Source organism: Chelonoidis abingdonii, chromosome 4 (assembly GCF_003597395.2).
Source record: "Chelonoidis abingdonii isolate Lonesome George chromosome 4, CheloAbing_2.0, whole genome shotgun sequence".
NCBI lineage: Eukaryota > Metazoa > Chordata > Testudines > Testudinidae > Chelonoidis > Chelonoidis abingdonii.
This window is the reverse complement of record NC_133772.1, coordinates 53314399-53336920: the sequence shown is the minus strand read 5'-3', so window position 1 is coordinate 53336920 and position 22522 is coordinate 53314399. Positions and strand designations below refer to the sequence as shown.

Below are 22522 nucleotides of genomic sequence, written 5' to 3'. Positions count from 1 at the left end.
ACCAGATTATTTGTAATCTGAAAACCAATCAGTCAACATATGGAGACTATAAGACTTTTCACAGTAATGCCCCAACTGTCCCATTATCTGTAAAGACTTAGCACTAAGAAGCTGGTTCTTAAGATGAATATTAGAATATACAATTCCACTCACTGCTGCTATTTGTTGGATAAAATATTCATTTTTGGTACTGTACTCTTGGAGCAATATATAAAATTTACCTTCCATCCCAAAGGTGTCTGCATGTCATTGATGAGCACTCTACAGTGCCCCACTAAATGTCAGGTGCTGATTAATTCCTGTCCTAATTCTTGTCACAGAGTAACTCTACATTATAAAAAAAGTGTGGAAAAAACTCCATTCTGTACCCTTCCGCCACCACGTTTCTTCTCCTTCGATCCTTCTACTTCTCCAGTGAACATCAAAATATTCTTGGTCTTCTCCACATATTGGGCTCTTTGTTCCAGAAGTTTCTTCTGTTCTTCTTTCTCTCTGAGGCGTTTTTCTTCCTGAACGAATCAGAACAAACTGACCATTACCAGGATCCTGAACTGGAGGCATGGAGAAGCAGCTACTGCTAATGTAGTTCATAGATGACAGTGACTATGGATGGCTTGGGGTGCGAAAGGGAGGCGTGAATTCTGTTCTCCCAAACACCACTTTCACCCTTCCTTCCCCAAAACCCAAATGAACAGGCTCCATAGAGGAAACAATTTCACCCCTTTTTACATATCCCTAAATTTTCAACCCCCTCTTTAAGTGCTTACATTAAAAAAATTCACCTTGAATATTACTCCCCGAACAGTTTCTAGGTATCAACACAGAGCTATGGTGGCAAGCATACCCATTTAAAAACACACATACACACAGTACTACATGGAATATAAACCTGTTCTTTAAGCAGTTTTTGGCGGAGCAACTCCTTTTCTTGCTCTTGCTTGGCACGCAGTTCTCTCTCTTCTTCATCCTGCTTGCGTGCACGAGCCACATGATACTGAGCTTGACTCAGTAAATCAGAGCACTGCCTATAACATTCAATGTTTCCAATTAAAGGAAAGTAAGTTTCTAGGCACATCTTACATGCTAGGAAAAGAGACAGTTATAAAAAGAACACACATCACAATACTAAAGTTGTCCATACCACTGAACAAAATACAAGCCATCTGAAGTAACGTAACAACTAAGTGTTTAAATAATTCTATATACAATATAGATTTTTCCTTTTAAAATCCATTATAGTGGTATGACTTTTACTTCAGTTTATTCATTCATCTTCTGAGACACATGGATTTTCTAGTTAGCTTTTTTAATTTAAGCCTGAGGAACATGTTTCCACACAGAATGCTACTCAAAGCTGTCTTGTTTGTTAAAAAGTTTAGCTACTTCAGTAAGTAAAAATCCTTAATATAAAGAGGAAGAGTCTTGAACTCATCTGTGCAGCTCCACAAATACCCCTTACAAAAGCACCTTGTATTTAAACAGCTGTAATTAACCTAATCCAAAAATATATTGAGAAATTAAGATTGTATGTTCAGGGCCCAGATTTTTTGTACTGATTTAGGACTAAATCTCAGTCAAAGTGATTTAAGCATATTAGAGCCTAAATTCCATCAACTGTCAATGGGATTTAGGCACTCAAGTGCCCTAAATCATATTTGAATATGAGATTTAGGCTCCTAAGTAAATCAGACATGGCAACGCTGAGTGCAGCCCTGTCTAAATGCCTTTAAAAATCTGGGCCTAAGTGCTCAAACATCAGGAAATGAACTAGTAAGAGCTCTCAGTTCACCCCTTGTAAACTAGTGTTCATTGTGAAGTGACCTTTAATATTATGTTCACAAATAGTTTCTCAAATACAATGCAAAATATTTTTCTGCCCACAATTTTAGACATACCTATAACTTCTATTTGGTACTGTGGTCTGCACATGACAATCTGTGAAAGGCCTGAACTTGTAAGATGTGCAATGAATAAAGCTGAGTTTTTTCATTCAGTGTGCATCTTAGAGCATCTGTTTACTGCACACCTAAGCTAGATGGGCTCATATGCACAGTACTATATTAAACCTGGAGCACTGGTAAAAACAGCTAAGAAGCTGCATCCAAAGTACTGCGATTGCATGAACTCATTTTGAAGGCCTAACAACTCTTCAAATAACTGGTTTCACCAGCACTCAAAATGACTTCTCAGCGAAAGGTAGTTAGCTGCCAGATTTCATCTTTCTGATCCCAAGCCCCATTTAAAAAAGGTCAAAGAAAGGAGGAAAATATTTGCCATTTAAAAAACCCCACAACTCATTTTCACAATGTTTTGCTCAAGCTTCTCAAGCTTACAAACAAATATTCCACCAGAGGGCAGACACCAGGCCTGGAGAGTTCTAACCTCTCAGCAGTAAATTTTGGAAAATTATGAGCAACTGAAAAAATGGAATTCTAATGGCAATGCTCACAGAACCTTATCTATAGTTATCACTATTCCCCCCCATGATAATAAACCAACAACTGAGTTTAGTTTTGGAAAATACTGTTTTAATCACAAAAAAGGAGTAATTTTTACCTGGCTTCAGTAGCAGCAAGAGCCAAATCAAATCTCATTTTATCTCCTACTTTACTTAAATAACTGAAGTATCTGGAGGGAAAATGAAAAACAAAAGCAGATTGAAATAGTGACATTTCATCTTATATTCCTTGTTTTCATTTACTTAAACACTCACCTAAACCAAAAGGGAACATGTCACTGCAAAATTTCATAACACTACTAATATGACACGCTGACTTCTATATCTGTACACTGTGCTTGGGCATTCTAGTACAAAAGAAAGCTACTACATTGAAATTTAAGTCTGATATCCCTAAAAAAATTCTTAAAATGATCACTACAATTATTATTGCTCTTTTCCACCTTTAATCCAAAAAAATTTGTAAAATACTTTACAGGCTTTGTGTAGGGACTGATTCACTCAGTGTGTAGAAATGTTTAAAGTGGAACATGGCAGTCTTCTAATGCTCCTGATACTATCAAACTGTTTACAACAAGTATGAAAAACAAGTAACTTCAGCCAATTGAAACCACTGGGAAAATGTAGGTGAACAGAAATTTAGCTGTGATAACTCAGGTGAACACCCTAACTATTGCAAAAAAAATCAAATAGCATCTTTTCAGCACAGCTGGCTTGGTTCTAATCTATTTTAAAGTACTCAAACAGAACTACATCTAACAATCAAGTCTTAGTTTTTAAATTAAAAACTAATTCTTAGAACTCCCATTAATAGAGGGTCAAACAAATTCTCTGTTTGCTTCTATACTGAAGGCAGGCCTAGTTTCTAGGCACAGATATGTCAGGTAGTTCCTATGTACTGTAATTCTCACACAGAAAGAAACTGAAGTCTCAGAAATAGAGAGCTCTGTTGGAGACAGCCTTGAAAATAGTCTCTCCCCCCTTACAGATTCCCTTAGCTTTCCCAGGAATCTCAGTATCTGCTTCTTCTGCACCTGGCTAACCCAGTCCTGCTACCCTGCCATTCATAGCCTCTGCTGATGACATCAACAGGAGGGAGTCTTTAAAACCTGCTCTGCTGGCTCCTGACTAAATATGTTGTTGGACTAGTCACACTTATCTGTTTTCCATTCTACTTCAGACTGTGGTGACCACTGAAACTGCAATGAGAAAGGCAGGAAATAGAAATATATATCTTTTCCTGCTAGATCTCTGCCCTGGCCCAATTTACATGTTCTCAACAGAAGCACAGTTCTCAGAAGACGTAGGAATGCAAATGAGTGAGGATAGAGCTAGAGACCTTTAGAGGTTTTGAGGTCTATAGGTATAGCTTCTGGAAGGCATGCAATAAAGAGACTTCCCAACCCCATCCAAGTTAACTTCTCAATCTGCAAGCAAGCATTTGTCTAGGTTTACTTGGTTCTGCCTCAGCACTGAGGGCTGGGCTTCATGATTTAGGAGTCCCTTCCAGCCCTACCTTTCTATGATTGAGAGGATTTCTATATTAGAACTTTTTTTCTGTGCTAGAATGACCTAGCATTCTACTCCAAAGGAAAAACAATTTTTTTTCATAAGAGACAAGATTCAGATTCCACCCTCAAGTTTATCCTGACAGACATGTCATGAAATGTGTTGGAAGTCTGAATTCCCCCAGATTGGGGCATCAACTCCACTTAAAAAAAAGAAAATCTGGCTAATTTATGCGTAATTCTAGAAGGACCGTAATACTTTAGTGAGTACAACCAAGTAGGATAATTTAAATTCCACACCAATTCTGACAATTCAGTCATGTAATGCAAGCCATTTTCCTCAAGAGAAGAGATTAGAGACTTTTTTACAGGATTTCTAAATGGAAATTTGACTGGAGTTTTGTATTACAGCATGCAATACAATTTTGAAGTGATTGCTTGTGTAAATAACAGTTTTTTATTTTTCATTTGTGAGCAAAATATTTAGAAGCCTTTATCCTGATGAAGTGTTTTGGTCAATACCAGGAGCAAGATATTTCTGGGCATGAATGAGGAAATAGGGCAAAAGGGCTCAGACAAAGTAAGTTCCTGCTATAATAGAAGTTTGAAAAGAAACATCCACTAGGCAACTTTGCCTTGCATTTCAGAGTTGTGCTTAAGTATATAAAGCAAGTGACAGCACAGACTGTTTGGAAGTATATCAGAATCCCTTATGCCGATATGACTGGCTGATCTTCTTCTAGTTGGTCTGACTGAGCAAACTCAATGGCAATTGATTAGTAACTATGAATGAGTTCAGAATTAGAGATGTCCAGTGGCAAAGTGAAGCCAGGACTAGTAAAAAAAGTACTCAATTTGTAACATTGGTTGATACTTGTAAACAAATTGCTATCTACATAAAATGTCTCACTTCTGTAACTGAACAAGTCACTTTGATAGGTAGACAGCTTAAAAGTGAAGAAACACATTGCGGTTTGTTCAAGCAAACAAAAAAGTAATAAAGTTTGCCTGCCACCCAGTGTTTTGGAATTTAAGGTAAACTGCTCCTTGAGATCTGTGACTGCAGTAGGTTGGCAGGAAACCAGGATATAAAACAAATGACTTCATCCAAGATTTTACAACCAGAGTCTGCATTGGGAAAGTGGGCAGGAAGAAAAGAAAGCTGAGGAAGGCCAGCATTAGTTACCAAGGAACAGAATTAAGCCTTAATTCCTATGGCATGTTCAACTGATTACGCTCACAAGTGCTGACAGTTTGATTAATCTAATTACACACAGTTTTCTTTATTAAAAAAATACAGTTTGTAAGATAACTCGTGAAGTCTGCTTAATTGAGAGACTTTGAACAAGTTCATGAAATGGTTCCAAAGCTGGTAGTTTTGTTTTGTTTTGTTATTTTCACAATTTCTGCTTTAGTTGAAAATTTTAACAAAAATTATTCATTTTCAGTTAATGAATAGTGGTTTGTGATAGATTTCCCTGCCTCCTTCAATTGTGATCTTCTCCCTCCATAATGAACTACATAAGGTGGAGACAAAAAACAAGAACAGAACTTCTTCAAAGATTAACTCATTAGTGTATCAGGACTTATGACATCAAAACTGGATTTGGAGCAAAGATTGGCAGAGTATTTTCAACTAGGAATGTAGAGAGATGTAACTTTTTTTTTAAACACACAAGATTTTTACAAAAGACAACTTTCACTCGTATCAAAATTGGAATTTAAGATACACACTGAGTATTTTCTAGAATAAAGTATTTTCTTTAATAACATAGTTAAATAAAACATACTATAGCAATTTAAAAAAAAGGCATAAAAACTTTTTTTTACGGCATATTGTTACCTGTGGGCTAACTCCAGTTCTTTCACAGCATTTAGTACTTCCTTCAGGTTACTTTTTTCATCTTTCAGGACAGAGGTGGCTAGTCTCTGTAGCACTAGAGCCACATTAAACATAAGGACTGTATCACTGGGAGCTACATGTCTAGCCTGTGAATGAAATGAACATCTTTTAAATCGCAGAAAGTTATCAATGACATATGGATGGTAAGCAATTGAATGTACATTAATAACCCAATGATATGAAACATCATGCATTAAAAAATAAAATTACTTTAAAAACTGCAATATACATATATATTTTTACCTTCAGCAAAGTCTGTTTGCATTCCTGTAATTTGCCACATTTGAAGAGTGCTCGGGCCAAGTACAACAATACTTCAGTATTCTGATGCTTGTAGAACTTTCTGAGGCAGTTTTCATACTGAAATGGAGAGATCAAATTACTAAAAAAAGAGAGTGGCGTTTTAAAGAACTCTTGTAGCGCTTTTGTACTGCAGACAATTCCAAGTAACTTGGGTTCTATTCATGAAAGAGATTTATTTCATTATTATTTTTTTTTTTAAATAATTACATCATACTGCGTGGCTCTCTTCCACTTTGTTTACCGTATACCATTTTGAGTTCCCAGTTATTGTAAAAATTTGTAGGTCCCTCAGGACTCCTGCAAGTCCTTAGCTTAATACAATAGGATCCTACACATTTTGGAACGGACATCATTGTAAGCACGTACCATTCATTTACAGCAGTGGTTGTCTGGGGGTACACTGAGGTCTTCCGGGTGTACATCAACTCATATAGATATTTGCCTGGTTTTACAACAGGCTACATAAAAAGCACTAGAGATGTCAGTACTAACTAAAATTTCATACAGTGACTTGTTTTATACTGCTCTATATACTATACGCTGAAATGTGAGTAGAGTATTTATATTCCAATAATTTTATTATATGGTAAAAATGAAAAAGTAAACAATTTCCAGTAATAGTGTGCTGTGACACTTTTGTATTTTTATTTCTGATTTTATAAGCAAGTAGTTTTTTAAGTGAGGTAAAACTTAGGGTAGGCAAGACAAATCAGAATCCTGAAAGGGTACAATAGTCTCTCAACCTTTCCAATCACTGATTTACAGTAACCAGAGTAAGGGTACAAATTGTGTAAGAAAAAGAATTGTTGTAATAAGCATGTTCATTTAAGTTACGAAATTTGACATTCCCATTTTCTCTCTCTCTATTCACGTATATGTATTGCTACCATAACCTGAAATATACTTGATGTACCTCTTTCACCCCTCCTGCCCCTTCACTATAGTTTGTGATGAAAAAGAACAATCAGTTTTAATAAATGCTTATCAAGTTAGTTCTATTCAGCTAATTTAATAGTCTTTGGCACAGTAACTTATCTAAGTGTTGCTGAAGTGTAATATGCAGGTACAATCAGCCTACAACTGGGCTTCATGCTGCATTTAGGATTTTATTCTCAGTTTCCACTGGTCATTACCATCCTTTGTTGATCCAGTGACAGGCTGTCATGTAACATGCCATTTCTCTTTTTCCCCTGCACACAAAAGCTATGCAGTTTTTCCTGGCTGTTTTTTAATTGAAAAGCCTTGCATCATTTCTGATCATTTGTGGGAAAACCATTCGATCTGAACTTCCTCACTTTTGAACACTGCAGTAGAAAGCATCTCAGTCTCTATTAAATTGGCAGGAAGCACTACCCTCTGGGGTTGGACTGTGCTTTGTTTCTCAATTTCCACTTGTAGTTTATGGCCAAGGATTCTATATTTGGTGAGAAAGCTACCTTGGCTATGCCTATTTTCTGCAGAGAGTCAGCTACTGCAATAATTTTGTGGCTGTAGCAGGCTAAGTTGTTATATTTGATTTGTTCTTCCATAGACGCCAATACTGGTGCTCTCTTAACGTGTTGTGCATTTTTAGTTGTGGGTGGAATTGTTTGTGTTGGCAAGACCACAGAGTGATAATGCACTTCTATTTGGATACGATCTTTTGACCTCCCTGTGCTTTGCAATGGAGGAACTCTGCTGTGTTGCTCTTAAGTTTAGCGTTCTTTTCTGCATGTTAGAAGGATACGGGTAAGTGACCCCCCAGTTTGTCCCTGGAGTTCTAGTGCTCATAGAATACCTGCGAAAATGTTGAGGTAAAGTTTCTATTAAGATTTTTGTCCCAAACAATACAATTGTCTGTTACAATAGGCTTGTGACTTCACTTTCATATAGTATAATTTGACTCCTACTGCTATCAAACAGTTTTATCAGTAGTTTCAATGGAGGAGTGTATCTAGTAGGTTTTTTTATGGCATATTAACTATGAAACCATATGGCATCGCTGTTTCTCGTAATGCTTTTATAGCCATTCTGAAGCTCCTGGGTGTGTTTATTCTAAGGCCCACGTACACACAATTTAAGGAGGGTTCTATTTCCATGTCTCTAATAATGTTTTTGTTTGTTCGGAGCTTGTCTCCAAAATATCATTCAGTTGAGTTTTGCTTGGTTTTGTTATTTTAAGTTTGACTTGTAGGGCACATGTTTTACAGTAGCAGTTTTCTAGCAGATGGATGTTTCTTTGGAAACAATTTTGTTTAGGCCATAGTTTACTAGATCCCCGGTATACAAAAGACATTTTCTTTCTTAATTATTTAGTATGACTCTTGAGTTTGTGGATTCGGCCAAAATAGTTGGTACGATCAACTATGTGTGTGTTGAAAGGGCGATGATGAAGTTAAACGTTTTCCTGGTAGTTTTGAAAGTGTGTCACATACACGTAAGCAGTCACTCTGGGCCATGATTACAAAACTTTGCCATGAAGGAAAGACAGCAAACTGTACTTCTCTACTTCAGTTAGGTTCTCTTATAAATGACATAAAGTGACTATGTTGACTGAACTACACACAATCAAAAATGCCTCCTAGTAGACCAAAACTCTAATCTATTTATATCTTAACTCTACTTAGGACAGCATAGAAAAGATAAATGTACAAGTTGATACATCCTTTGTTACTCTTGTCCACAGTTGGCAGTTCACTTCTAAATCTAGACATAACCTGGCAGCTAAAAGGACTTCTATTTTATTTTGAATAGGACCATAATTTGTTAAAACAGAATATTATTCAGAATAGCTGAAGCTGCCAGCAACGACCTCTAGCTATTCCTTTGCTACCTCATTCCAATATTTTAAATAGTTCAATGGTTATAGAGGTTACCATCTGCACAGCACTGATGTATTGCTTCTGTTCTACGTAGATGTGTGCCAAATTCAGCCACACATCACTGATATCTGCTGTTGCCTCTCTCACTTGGGCAAAAACATCACGAGCCTCACGGAAATATCCTTTGTGTGCCAATACAGCTCCTAAAGGGAAAGTTAAATGTACAGTGTAAGCTTCCAGGTTTAAATCCTATCCAAGTTACCAGAATGATGTTAACAGAGAATTGAGACAATTAACTGCATGATACAGCAAGACATTCCTCCACAGATCAGTTATGTATAGCCCCTGCAAAAAAACAAAAACGATGCTTGAAATGCTCTACAGATTATATAGTAAAAGAGCTAAATCCAAGAAACCACTAGTAAACTACTAAAGGGAATTTAAGTGTAATAATCACCTATGCCATTAGCAGCATACAAATTCTTTGGATCATTTCTAAGTACTTGCTTGTAGATTGCTAGTGCACGATCTTGATGACGCTTTTCCTACAAACATGAGTAAGAAAAAGATTAATCAATCATTCATCTGTTTGGTGACACAGTGCACCTAATATTTTACAACTGATGAACTTTCCATACAACATGAAATACTTGCACCAGGGAGGTCAAAGGTTAATGGCATACCAATGCACTTCAACCAGTGTGAAATTTACCTTCTCTCTATCCCTGGTGGGCTGATGCAAAGTCTGCAACCAGACATTACCAAGAGCCAGCATGGAGTAAGTGTCATTTTGCGTGGATGGTTGTTTCAATATCCTTTCAAATTTCTTCTGTCCTGGACCCCACTCTTGTTTAGCCAAGTGAAGATTACCAATTAAAGACCAAGCATCTGGATGATCCTGAAACAAATTCCATCAGAAGTAACTTAAGGACTGCTTTCACTTATCTGGGTTAGACATCTAAATACAAGCCTTAATCCTTGTATTATTACACATGTATTATATGGAAATAAATTACATTTTTATGTACAGAAAACAGAGCAGAGGAAGTTAACTAGAAGAAAGGACTACTTTGGATAACTTACCTATATTCATAAAGAGAGACAGTAATCCAGTGAATCTAATTTGAAATTTTAGTTCTAAATTAAATATTTCAGAGTCTCACTAACCTGATTTATTTGAAGTGCCTCTTTAAACCAATCAGAAGCCTCATAAAAATTGCCTTTATCTCTAGCNATGCTTGTAGAACTTTCTGAGGCAGTTTTCATACTGAAATGGAGAGATCAAATTACTAAAAAAAGAGAGTGGCGTTTTAAAGAACTCTTGTAGCGCTTTTGTACTGCAGACAATTCCAAGTAACTTGGGTTCTATTCATGAAAGAGATTTATTTCATTATTATTTTTTTTTTTAAATAATTACATCATACTGCGTGGCTCTCTTCCACTTTGTTTACCGTATACCATTTTGAGTTCCCAGTTATTGTAAAAATTTGTAGGTCCCTCAGGACTCCTGCAAGTCCTTAGCTTAATACAATAGGATCCTACACATTTTGGAACGGACATCATTGTAAGCACGTACCATTCATTTACAGCAGTGGTTGTCTGGGGGTACACTGAGGTCTTCCGGGTGTACATCAACTCATATAGATATTTGCCTGGTTTTACAACAGGCTACATAAAAAGCACTAGAGATGTCAGTACTAACTAAAATTTCATACAGTGACTTGTTTTATACTGCTCTATATACTATACGCTGAAATGTGAGTAGAGTATTTATATTCCAATAATTTTATTATATGGTAAAAATGAAAAAGTAAACAATTTCCAGTAATAGTGTGCTGTGACACTTTTGTATTTTTATTTCTGATTTTATAAGCAAGTAGTTTTTTAAGTGAGGTAAAACTTAGGGTAGGCAAGACAAATCAGAATCCTGAAAGGGTACAATAGTCTCTCAACCTTTCCAATCACTGATTTACAGTAACCAGAGTAAGGGTACAAATTGTGTAAGAAAAAGAATTGTTGTAATAAGCATGTTCATTTAAGTTACGAAATTTGACATTCCCATTTTCTCTCTCTCTATTCACGTATATGTATTGCTACCATAACCTGAAATATACTTGATGTACCTCTTTCACCCCTCCTGCCCCTTCACTATAGTTTGTGATGAAAAAGAACAATCAGTTTTAATAAATGCTTATCAAGTTAGTTCTATTCAGCTAATTTAATAGTCTTTGGCACAGTAACTTATCTAAGTGTTGCTGAAGTGTAATATGCAGGTACAATCAGCCTACAACTGGGCTTCATGCTGCATTTAGGATTTTATTCTCAGTTTCCACTGGTCATTACCATCCTTTGTTGATCCAGTGACAGGCTGTCATGTAACATGCCATTTCTCTTTTTCCCCTGCACACAAAAGCTATGCAGTTTTTCCTGGCTGTTTTTTAATTGAAAAGCCTTGCATCATTTCTGATCATTTGTGGGAAAACCATTCGATCTGAACTTCCTCACTTTTGAACACTGCAGTAGAAAGCATCTCAGTCTCTATTAAATTGGCAGGAAGCACTACCCTCTGGGGTTGGACTGTGCTTTGTTTCTCAATTTCCACTTGTAGTTTATGGCCAAGGATTCTATATTTGGTGAGAAAGCTACCTTGGCTATGCCTATTTTCTGCAGAGAGTCAGCTACTGCAATAATTTTGTGGCTGTAGCAGGCTAAGTTGTTATATTTGATTTGTTCTTCCATAGACGCCAATACTGGTGCTCTCTTAACGTGTTGTGCATTTTTAGTTGTGGGTGGAATTGTTTGTGTTGGCAAGACCACAGAGTGATAATGCACTTCTATTTGGATACGATCTTTTGACCTCCCTGTGCTTTGCAATGGAGGAACTCTGCTGTGTTGCTCTTAAGTTTAGCGTTCTTTTCTGCATGTTAGAAGGATACGGGTAAGTGACCCCCCAGTTTGTCCCTGGAGTTCTAGTGCTCATAGAATACCTGCGAAAATGTTGAGGTAAAGTTTCTATTAAGATTTTTGTCCCAAACAATACAATTGTCTGTTACAATAGGCTTGTGACTTCACTTTCATATAGTATAATTTGACTCCTACTGCTATCAAACAGTTTTATCAGTAGTTTCAATGGAGGAGTGTATCTAGTAGGTTTTTTTATGGCATATTAACTATGAAACCATATGGCATCGCTGTTTCTCGTAATGCTTTTATAGCCATTCTGAAGCTCCTGGGTGTGTTTATTCTAAGGCCCACGTACACACAATTTAAGGAGGGTTCTATTTCCATGTCTCTAATAATGTTTTTGTTTGTTCGGAGCTTGTCTCCAAAATATCATTCAGTTGAGTTTTGCTTGGTTTTGTTATTTTAAGTTTGACTTGTAGGGCACATGTTTTACAGTAGCAGTTTTCTAGCAGATGGATGTTTCTTTGGAAACAATTTTGTTTAGGCCATAGTTTACTAGATCCCCGGTATACAAAAGACATTTTCTTTCTTAATTATTTAGTATGACTCTTGAGTTTGTGGATTCGGCCAAAATAGTTGGTACGATCAACTATGTGTGTGTTGAAAGGGCGATGATGAAGTTAAACGTTTTCCTGGTAGTTTTGAAAGTGTGTCACATACACGTAAGCAGTCACTCTGGGCCATGATTACAAAACTTTGCCATGAAGGAAAGACAGCAAACTGTACTTCTCTACTTCAGTTAGGTTCTCTTATAAATGACATAAAGTGACTATGTTGACTGAACTACACACAATCAAAAATGCCTCCTAGTAGACCAAAACTCTAATCTATTTATATCTTAACTCTACTTAGGACAGCATAGAAAAGATAAATGTACAAGTTGATACATCCTTTGTTACTCTTGTCCACAGTTGGCAGTTCACTTCTAAATCTAGACATAACCTGGCAGCTAAAAGGACTTCTATTTTATTTTGAATAGGACCATAATTTGTTAAAACAGAATATTATTCAGAATAGCTGAAGCTGCCAGCAACGACCTCTAGCTATTCCTTTGCTACCTCATTCCAATATTTTAAATAGTTCAATGGTTATAGAGGTTACCATCTGCACAGCACTGATGTATTGCTTCTGTTCTACGTAGATGTGTGCCAAATTCAGCCACACATCACTGATATCTGCTGTTGCCTCTCTCACTTGGGCAAAAACATCACGAGCCTCACGGAAATATCCTTTGTGTGCCAATACAGCTCCTAAAGGGAAAGTTAAATGTACAGTGTAAGCTTCCAGGTTTAAATCCTATCCAAGTTACCAGAATGATGTTAACAGAGAATTGAGACAATTAACTGCATGATACAGCAAGACATTCCTCCACAGATCAGTTATGTATAGCCCCTGCAAAAAAACAAAAACGATGCTTGAAATGCTCTACAGATTATATAGTAAAAGAGCTAAATCCAAGAAACCACTAGTAAACTACTAAAGGGAATTTAAGTGTAATAATCACCTATGCCATTAGCAGCATACAAATTCTTTGGATCATTTCTAAGTACTTGCTTGTAGATTGCTAGTGCACGATCTTGATGACGCTTTTCCTACAAACATGAGTAAGAAAAAGATTAATCAATCATTCATCTGTTTGGTGACACAGTGCACCTAATATTTTACAACTGATGAACTTTCCATACAACATGAAATACTTGCACCAGGGAGGTCAAAGGTTAATGGCATACCAATGCACTTCAACCAGTGTGAAATTTACCTTCTCTCTATCCCTGGTGGGCTGATGCAAAGTCTGCAACCAGACATTACCAAGAGCCAGCATGGAGTAAGTGTCATTTTGCGTGGATGGTTGTTTCAATATCCTTTCAAATTTCTTCTGTCCTGGACCCCACTCTTGTTTAGCCAAGTGAAGATTACCAATTAAAGACCAAGCATCTGGATGATCCTGAAACAAATTCCATCAGAAGTAACTTAAGGACTGCTTTCACTTATCTGGGTTAGACATCTAAATACAAGCCTTAATCCTTGTATTATTACACATGTATTATATGGAAATAAATTACATTTTTATGTACAGAAAACAGAGCAGAGGAAGTTAACTAGAAGAAAGGACTACTTTGGATAACTTACCTATATTCATAAAGAGAGACAGTAATCCAGTGAATCTAATTTGAAATTTTAGTTCTAAATTAAATATTTCAGAGTCTCACTAACCTGATTTATTTGAAGTGCCTCTTTAAACCAATCAGAAGCCTCATAAAAATTGCCTTTATCTCTAGCCATAGCTCCTAAGCGCAAATAGCCTAAAAACAGAAAATTATTTTACATAATCAGCTCAAATTGTAAAATTCATGCCTGACCTAATTTATTCTGTTTTTTTTCCTGATACATTTAGGATATCAAGCATCTAAAGATATTCTATATTTTTATTTCTACATATGGACACACATTACATATGATTTTTATTTAAATGCTGGAGAATATCTTTTGTTGGAAAGCTTATTCTATCTCTGACTATATCTTTTGTAAGTGTTAATTAAAATAGTTAAAATTTGAACACACTCTAATTTGACTTATGAGCTATGCACTGAATAGAAGAAAAATTCAAAAGAAAGGATACATCAGTTACACAAGACAATTGCTCAGCCTCCTGAAGTCTGTTATAAAACAAAAATCTCAAACAATACAAAGGGGCAGATGAGGGCCTCAGTACAAAAATCTTTCAGTTTGAAGAGGACTGTTGAACCAAAATGGAAGAATTTCTTACAGTCAACATAGTTAGGATGTTCTCTTAAAATGTTTTTATATAGCTTTTCTGCTTCATGGAATTCACACATTGCCTCATATAATCTGGCAAGATTATAGGATGTTGTTACTGAGATAGCATTGTAGTAATGCTCATCATGTTCAGCTTCTGCCTTAGCACGATCCAGAGATGCCAAAAAGTATTTCTAAGGACAAAATAAAAAGAGAGGAACAGAATGCTTGGATGATTAAATAATTTAAAAACTCAAGACTTTGGATAATTTCTTAAAATTAGGTTATTTAAAAAGTAGTAATGTGGTTTAGTACCTTTGCTTCACCTAGATTTCCAAGCCTAAAATGGAGAGCACCCACATTATTCAAAATCTCTGGTGGCACATCAGCCTGTACTTTCTCCTGAAGGATGCGTGTTGCCGTTCCATAGGCTGAAAGGGCACCCTGTGCAATTGTAAGATTGAAGACGTGGGAAGGAAATAGCAGGATGAGTTCTATGCATCACTTTGTAACTTAAACCAAGTGTACACGTTACACAACGTCTCCATTTTACAGCATTAATACCTGTATGTCAGTCTGCTCAAGGATTTGCGCTAGTTCAATCCACGCTTCTACGTCATCTGGATACTGTTCTGTGACTTTCTTCAAGTGACCCTGAGAAAATCCAAACATTACTTATGCACGCAAAAGTTTAATATAAACTGTCAAAAAATGCACCAGGTTGGTTTTTCAACATGTTTAGGCTTGAAAGCAGTACATTTCTCTTCTGTAAAGATATAAATCCTCAAATGTATGCATATGACTGAGCATGTCAGGCAACAAAGGCAACCTAGTTCATCACTTAACTCAACATCATGTATTTGCCACCCTTCGCGCCCCCGACATTTAGTAAGACATGGGAAAAGCCCTCAGGGTTCTAAATATTCAGAAGGAATACAAACTTCTTCAGAACTACCACATTCAAATAAATGAGAAATTAGCAGATTGATTTGCCATGAAACTTATTTTCAGTTCAGTCCCAATGTTATGCTTGTCTGTTTTCATTAAAGCTCAGCTCTGGGAAATGTCTGTGTTCCCTACCAAAAACATAGTAGGTCATGATAGAAAGGTATTATATACTGTTAAATTACCGATCAGTAAACCAAACCATGTTAACACACTGCCATTCAAAACTTGAGGGAAAAGCAGTGCTGACTAAATGCAAAGAAAATCAGTAGGAAAAGATCTAAGCATCAGAAAGAGTAAACAGACTTAAATTTTAAAAAATGTTGTATTAGTATGTGACAATGTCCTTTCAGAATGTTAAACTGGGAGGACAAGAATATTCCCAGACATTTGATCATCAAGTTGTCATTTACAGGCACATCACCGTTTTTGTGCAGAGGAAAACAAGTGTTTTTCCATAAGCAACAGAAAACAGAATGGTTTTGTTAGCTTTAGTTAACAGGTCTCCTAGTGTGGTCCCACTTCTGTTCAGATGACATTACCTCCTTTGCAGTTAATAATATCTGCCATTTGGAAAAGTGATTGACTTACTAAAACTAACACACACCCAGTTCTATTTTCACAGCAAAGTAAACCTGATTTTTAGTGACGCCATATCTCAGATTTTCAGGGACAAATTTTTCCCTTGGATGCATGAATGAGGCATCAGCTGGAGTGACATACATTCAAGGTCATCAAACAGGTAACACTGAGATCCAAAGTTCAGCAAATAAATATCTGAACATACTTTTGCAATATCTCGTTTGTCTTGGTCTTCTGAAGCAGCATAAAGAGATCCAAGGATTTTCATAGTCTCATAATTGTTAGGATAAGCTTTCAAAACCTTTTCAAAGCATTGTGATGCATTCTCCTTGTCCCCCCGATAAATGTACATTTGACCCAATCCAAAAAATGGTAATACAAAAGAGGATGAGGCAAACTGTGTGGCTTGGTAGTAGTATTGGAAAGCTTGATCATAATCTTCCTAATTTAAAAGAAACAAGAAGAAAAAAAGAAGATTGATTATTTTCTTAGTGTTCTGTTCCTTTTTTTTAAAATGTTGAATATATTTGAATATTACAATATTCTAAATGTAATCTAGAAGAGGATTTTTAAAAATTCATTCTACCTGTACGTGAAAAGACCGGGCCAGCTGGTAGCAACTCTCTGCCTGCATAGCTTCAACTTCTGTATTATGGAAAGCATGGAGAGCCAAGTGCTGGACTTTACCATAATCCTGAATGATGAAAATAAAACTCAGTTTGAAAAATCCCAACCCATTAATGGTGAAGTTTATACACTTCTGAAACAGGCCTGGACTGATTAATGCAGACAAACAAGCAGTAGAATTTGGTAAGTTAACATCAGTAAATTTAGTTTGACAAGTTACTGTTCTTTTCTCTATAGCCCAGTTTTAAAAGTAGCAGAAAATAAATGTCTTCAGGAAACATAAGTAGGTTTAAATAAAGAAAAAAGTGTGTGCACTTTCTTGGCAATCTTCAGAAAAAATGTAATAAAGGATCTAAAAATTGAAACTTTACACTTGTCTGACTATACTAAAAATTTACTCTGACCCTTTGGCCTCATGAAAGTCACACAATGGGTAAAACATTCTTTTAACAGCTGTACTTTAATACCTTTCAAAATGTAGGATTTAAAATGATTTTTGGAAGGCAGAAGCAGTAATGAGTTTGACACTGGAGCGGTTACTGTTTAGAAGGTTATGGAATTTTCCATTCACATATTTTCTTACCTTTTTGAAGAAGAAGTGATTAGCCAAGTGGTTCAGCACCATTGGGTTACTGGGATCAATTGTGTAAGCTCTAGAAAGGAGCTGAACGCCATTTTTGATAGAATCAGCCTAGATGAAATATTGATAGATATTAGCATTATATTTCAACATATTTCCTCAACATAACATCTTCAGAGCTATTCTTCTTACAAGACCCAGGAACTGTGACTCAGATGGGTCTTCCCACTGATGGCCAGAAGCAGCATCAGGACAGACAGAGATCCAGCCAAAACCTCTTTACTCCTCCCAGATTCACAACAGAGAGTAACGAGCCCTTTCATAGGTGGGAGAAAGGGGAACAGGACTTCCTGAGGTGGAGGTTTCCCCCTACGTCCTCACAGATCCTCTCATGGCTGGACTTCCTCTGCCCACTATGATACCTAACACTCAACTACCTTGTTCCTATTTACTCCCCCAGCCACCCCCAACATTCCCTTTCATCCCCACTCTGGCCACAATTACTGAAAGAGAAAACACCATGTATGCTCATCCTCATCTTGATTGTTTGCTAATATGTTGTATCCTTGTCCCACCCTATATGTTTTTATCTCTAATGCGCAAGCACTGGCCATGTGTTCCTATGCCTTTGTACAGCAACTAGCACACTGGAGCGCCAAACTCAACTAGGAACTTTGAGCACTACTACACTATAAAATACTAGATAAGCATTTGCTTTTTATAGTCTGCCTTTTACAAAATGAACATTACATCATTCCCTTCCAATGGGATCTCTTAATATGCAATAATTTAGTTTTCCTGAATACAAACCCAAACTTTATTGCAAGTCAGAACCCATGACAAGTACAGTAACTTGCAAGCTGGCACAAATGTGAAATTGTTACAGGGAAGAAATCTTATCTCTAATTCTATTTTCTGCTCTACCATTGACTCAATGTGTAATTTCTGGCAACTCATTTAGCATTTACATCTCAGTTTATCCGTCATAAAAATGGTAAAATACCTAAATGAAAGATTAATATTCATGAAATGCTTTCCAATGATCAGATGGAAGGTGCAATAGAAGTGAAAGCGTTTTACAGTCCAAAAATATATACGGCCTTTCCAAAGCTATCATAGCAATATCCCTGTGAACTTAGTTTAATGAATCACTTACGATCTCAGGTTTTAGAACTTTGTTTGGTTCTATAATTTTAACAATGTCAATTCTCTCATTTCCATATATGTTTATTTATACTGTAGATAAAAGTTAAATGTGCAAGTGCAGGTTTGAAGGGATGCAAAAAGCAAAATCAGACAGGAATAGAATTACTATTTGTATTTTCAATGCACCCTACATGAGGCTACATCTTAAATTTATATGAAGGCTAGAAATGGTGCAGAAGGTGGTCACATAGTTAGTAAGTAGGGTGTCCAATTGAGAGCAAGGCCTGGTCTACACACAAAAAGTTCTATTGGCATAACTATGTTGGCACAGGGTGCAACTTTTACTGATGCTGTTATTTGGGTAAAAGCCCTTGTATAGATGCACGTATATCACTTTAGCTCGTTTTGCTTTGCCAAAATGGAATAACCAGTACATGCAGTTATACCAGTGTAAAAGTGTATCAACACAGAAGGGTTTTGCCAGTGTGATTAAAGTGGCAAACCTTTTACTGTGGACAAGGTCCATGTGACACTTGTGTTCCTGAATCTATAATAGTTACATGCAAACTTCAGACAGATGTTAAGGTGTTGGTTTGGACTTATGAAGTCTGAACGGCCTGGGATCAGGCCACCTGAGAGACTGCCTTTCTTACCAAGACACTCTGCCACAATAGCAATCAGTGGAGACACCAACAGTAGATTACTCCTTGATACAATGGTGAGGGAGCTACTGGTATAGCATTCTCCCTAAAGTGTCCTCCTACACCAGACCAATTTTACTTGAGATTTGCAGACTTTCAGAGGATACTAAAGGACTTGTTTTTAATGCCTGGCCTTTAAAGAGGGTAAGGGAAGAATGCAGCAGTGGTCAACGTGTTGCAATGTTATTTGTATTTAGAGGTGCAGCTTATTGAAGGTGGTGAACTAATTAAGTTCCAGAATTAAGGACAAATTTCAAACAATTAGCAATGTACTCAGACTGCGTACATGGGCACAGTTTACTATTCTATGTTAATAAATAAATATATACTTACATACAACCCCCCCACATATATATTTAACACACCACTATAATTTTGAATTCATATCACTTAGTGTACGTATCACTTCTTAGAGCCGCTTGCATTTAATAAGCGCAGGAGAGATTAGCATTATTTACTTTGCACTCTTCATAACTATCCAGAATTGCAAGACCATCAACATCAGTGATGTTGATTAAAGTGATTCAGGTAATATATAAAATGTAAAAAAAAATGATTTTCAGACTGTTGTGAGGCTCACTGTTTAACTAGAAACCCAATACAGCACTTCACATTCTCCCCATCCCAGCTCACACTTACCTCTTTGTTATTGAGTTCTAGAACAGCCAGTCCAACCAAAGCCCCTACACATTTTGAATTGAGCTCCAGAGCCCTGCTGAATGCCAGACGAGCTTTTTCCAACTTGTTCAGTTTCACGAAGCAATGGCCCATGCCTAATCGAACCTCAGCTAGGAAATAAAAGCAAGTCATTCAGAATGTCAAAAATCAAAACTTTTTACGTGTATGTTTTTTACTCTGAACAGTGAGCTGATACAGGATTGGTATCTTTATTACTTGATTCACACTGTATTTAGAGATAGTTATAAACAAGGCCCCGTGCTCAGTGGAAAAGATTACATTAACAGTGTGGTAAGACCCTGGTTTCTACTCTATTCCAATGGAGTAGGCTTCTATTTCTGAAGTAGTTTCAGATAATTTTTTTCATTAAATGAAATATGAAAGATTAGTGCAGTCAGTGTAACATTTATGCTTATTAAATATCACTTTTAATCTATTCCTAATAAGTAAATTTTTATTGTGCTGCAGAATGACATTTAGAAAGAACAGTATTACAGAATTGTCAAGCAGGAAAGCTGGAGGTTTGATCAGCTAGTAAGGGGACAGTTTTGGTACCTCACCAAGGGTATGAGATGGTTGGGATTGTGGGATAAGCAATTAAGCTAGGTGTTTCTTCTAAAATGATTAGAAGTGAAAGAATTAACAAAGGCTGCTTAAATCATCATCCATTGGTATCAAAGTTCTCACACTGTTCAACATAAAGGGAGCCATTCACATTACAGACATTGTTTCAGGCTCCCTGCAGACTCAGGAATAAACAGCCACATTTGTTTACATTCCTTTTAAGTAGTAAAGAAGTTTAAGAAAAAAATCTCTTCAATTTCTGAGCACAACTCTGCAGAAAGGAGTCGATTCTGCAGCTAATCCATAACTAAAGAATCAAAGATTACATGTGGCTCTAATTATAACTCATGTTTAGGACAGAAAATGGTCAAGAAGCTCATGTAGGTATACCCCATCTTTCAGTGTTTTATTACACTTCTTCCTCTGTTAAAGGAATGTGTGACAGCCTCTTTGAGTCCTTCTTTAACTTCTGAACACTGCATATATAAAACTTCTGCTGCCTCTGGTAGTTTCCACAGAATTTCAGTAATAAAAATCCCATACAATACAATGAACGATTAGTTCATCAGATATTTTTGTATCATTTTACACATCTTAGACAAATTTGACAAATACATCATTTGTTTTGTTCAGAATTGTGTGACATATACATTTACCTCTGTCTAACTTCATATTCAAAAACCTTAGAGCTAGTTTCTGTAATCCTTTTTGGACAATAGTCTTGATTCAGATATCCCTTTTGTACTTTCTGCACTTCTTTAACGGCTTTTTAAAAATCTATTGGTCAGAAATGTATGAAATACTATTCTGAACTTGGCCTCCTTAAGGTATGCCTACTCTTTGAACTGGAAGCATAAATCTCAGCTCAAAGAAATATATCTGCACCGGCTCCCCTTGAGCTAGCATACTAAAAATGGAGTGAAGCCACTTTGGTGTGAGCCACTAGTCACCCCGAGTACATACTTGTCTGAGATGCTAGGCACACACTCAAGGTGGCTGGCCCTTCCCACTGGCAAAGCTATCCTCTTTTTGATAAGCGCACTAGCTCAAATCATAGCCAGAGAAAGTATGGCCAATGCTCAGATATCTACCCTAAACTTATTCATTTGATCCTCACCCAGACCAAATTTTATATTCAACAACAAACACTTCAACCAAACCATGGGAACAGCCACTGGTAGTAGGATGGCTCCTCAGTATACCAGCCTCTTCAAAGGACACCAAGCAGAAGAATTTATGGACAAATGCACCATGAAACCAATGATATACTGGAGATACACTGATGATATTTTCATCTTCAGGACAGAGGACCTAGACTTCCTCAGATTTCCACCACAACTTCAACCATCCCCATCCATCCAAACTCTCTCTTTCTAGAATGCTCCCACACCAGCATCAACTTCTTGGACACCACAATCAGCTTCAACAATGGAACACTGCAGACAAAACACACAGTAAACCCACAGATCACACCTATCTTCACAGATCCAGTAACCACCCCAAACACACCAAGAAATCTGTTATCTACAGCCAGGTCCTCAGATTCTCTTCGGAGCATATTCTGTGGTAAGTCTGGGATATACACCTTAACACGTTTAAGACTGCCTTCATCAAACAAGGACACTCCACCAGAGAAGTACATCGCATCATGGAACAGGCCACACAAACACCCCAAGAGAACCTGCTTCAACACAGGAAAAAAAATCCTCCTCCAATTGCACACTTCTATTTGTCACTTTCTACTCCATACTGGAACCCCTATGGGGGTATCATAAAATAATCAAAACCCATATTAAATGGGGACCACATCCTGAAAAAATAATCTTTCACAAACCCCCTCTTCTGGCCTTCAAACAACTCACTAAACCTCACTATCAGAAGCAAGCTCCTCACAGACCAAAACACACGAACTCAGGGTCTGGGGCCAGACCCTGCCACAACAACAGATGCAAAACCTGTACACATATTTACATTGTTTAGCATAGGTAGTTAACACATTATTGGG

At 36.9% G+C, this 22522-nt stretch overlaps 1 protein-coding gene across 2 annotated transcripts in view; it reads right to left on the bottom strand.

Moving 5' to 3' along the window:
• CTR9 (CTR9 component of Paf1/RNA polymerase II complex) overlaps positions 1-22522 on the bottom strand; it is a 32787-nt gene that overhangs the window by 3108 nt on the left and 7157 nt on the right. Inside the window, exons 6-21 of one of the 2 annotated variants that reach the window (XM_075065175.1) lie at positions 19915-20063; positions 17432-17539; positions 16808-16915; positions 16427-16663; positions 15259-15348; positions 15010-15138; positions 14705-14888; positions 14152-14240; positions 9686-9871; positions 9431-9518; positions 9028-9176; positions 6113-6229; positions 5810-5955; positions 2557-2628; positions 890-1025; positions 369-509 (exon numbers count right to left, since the gene is read on the bottom strand). In XM_075065175.1, coding sequence (XP_074921276.1) covers positions 369-509; positions 890-1025; positions 2557-2628; positions 5810-5955; positions 6113-6229; positions 9028-9176; positions 9431-9518; positions 9686-9871; positions 14152-14240; positions 14705-14888; positions 15010-15138; positions 15259-15348; positions 16427-16663; positions 16808-16915; positions 17432-17539; positions 19915-20063 — 2129 coding nt within the window. Of the gene's footprint in view, positions 1-368; positions 510-889; positions 1026-2556; positions 2629-5809; positions 5956-6112; positions 6230-9027; positions 9177-9430; positions 9519-9685; positions 9872-13038; positions 13188-13441; positions 13530-13696; positions 13883-14151; positions 14241-14704; positions 14889-15009; positions 15139-15258; positions 15349-16426; positions 16664-16807; positions 16916-17431; positions 17540-19914; positions 20064-22522 lie in introns of both variants that reach the window. The other variant, XM_032762350.2, reaches the window with a different exon arrangement.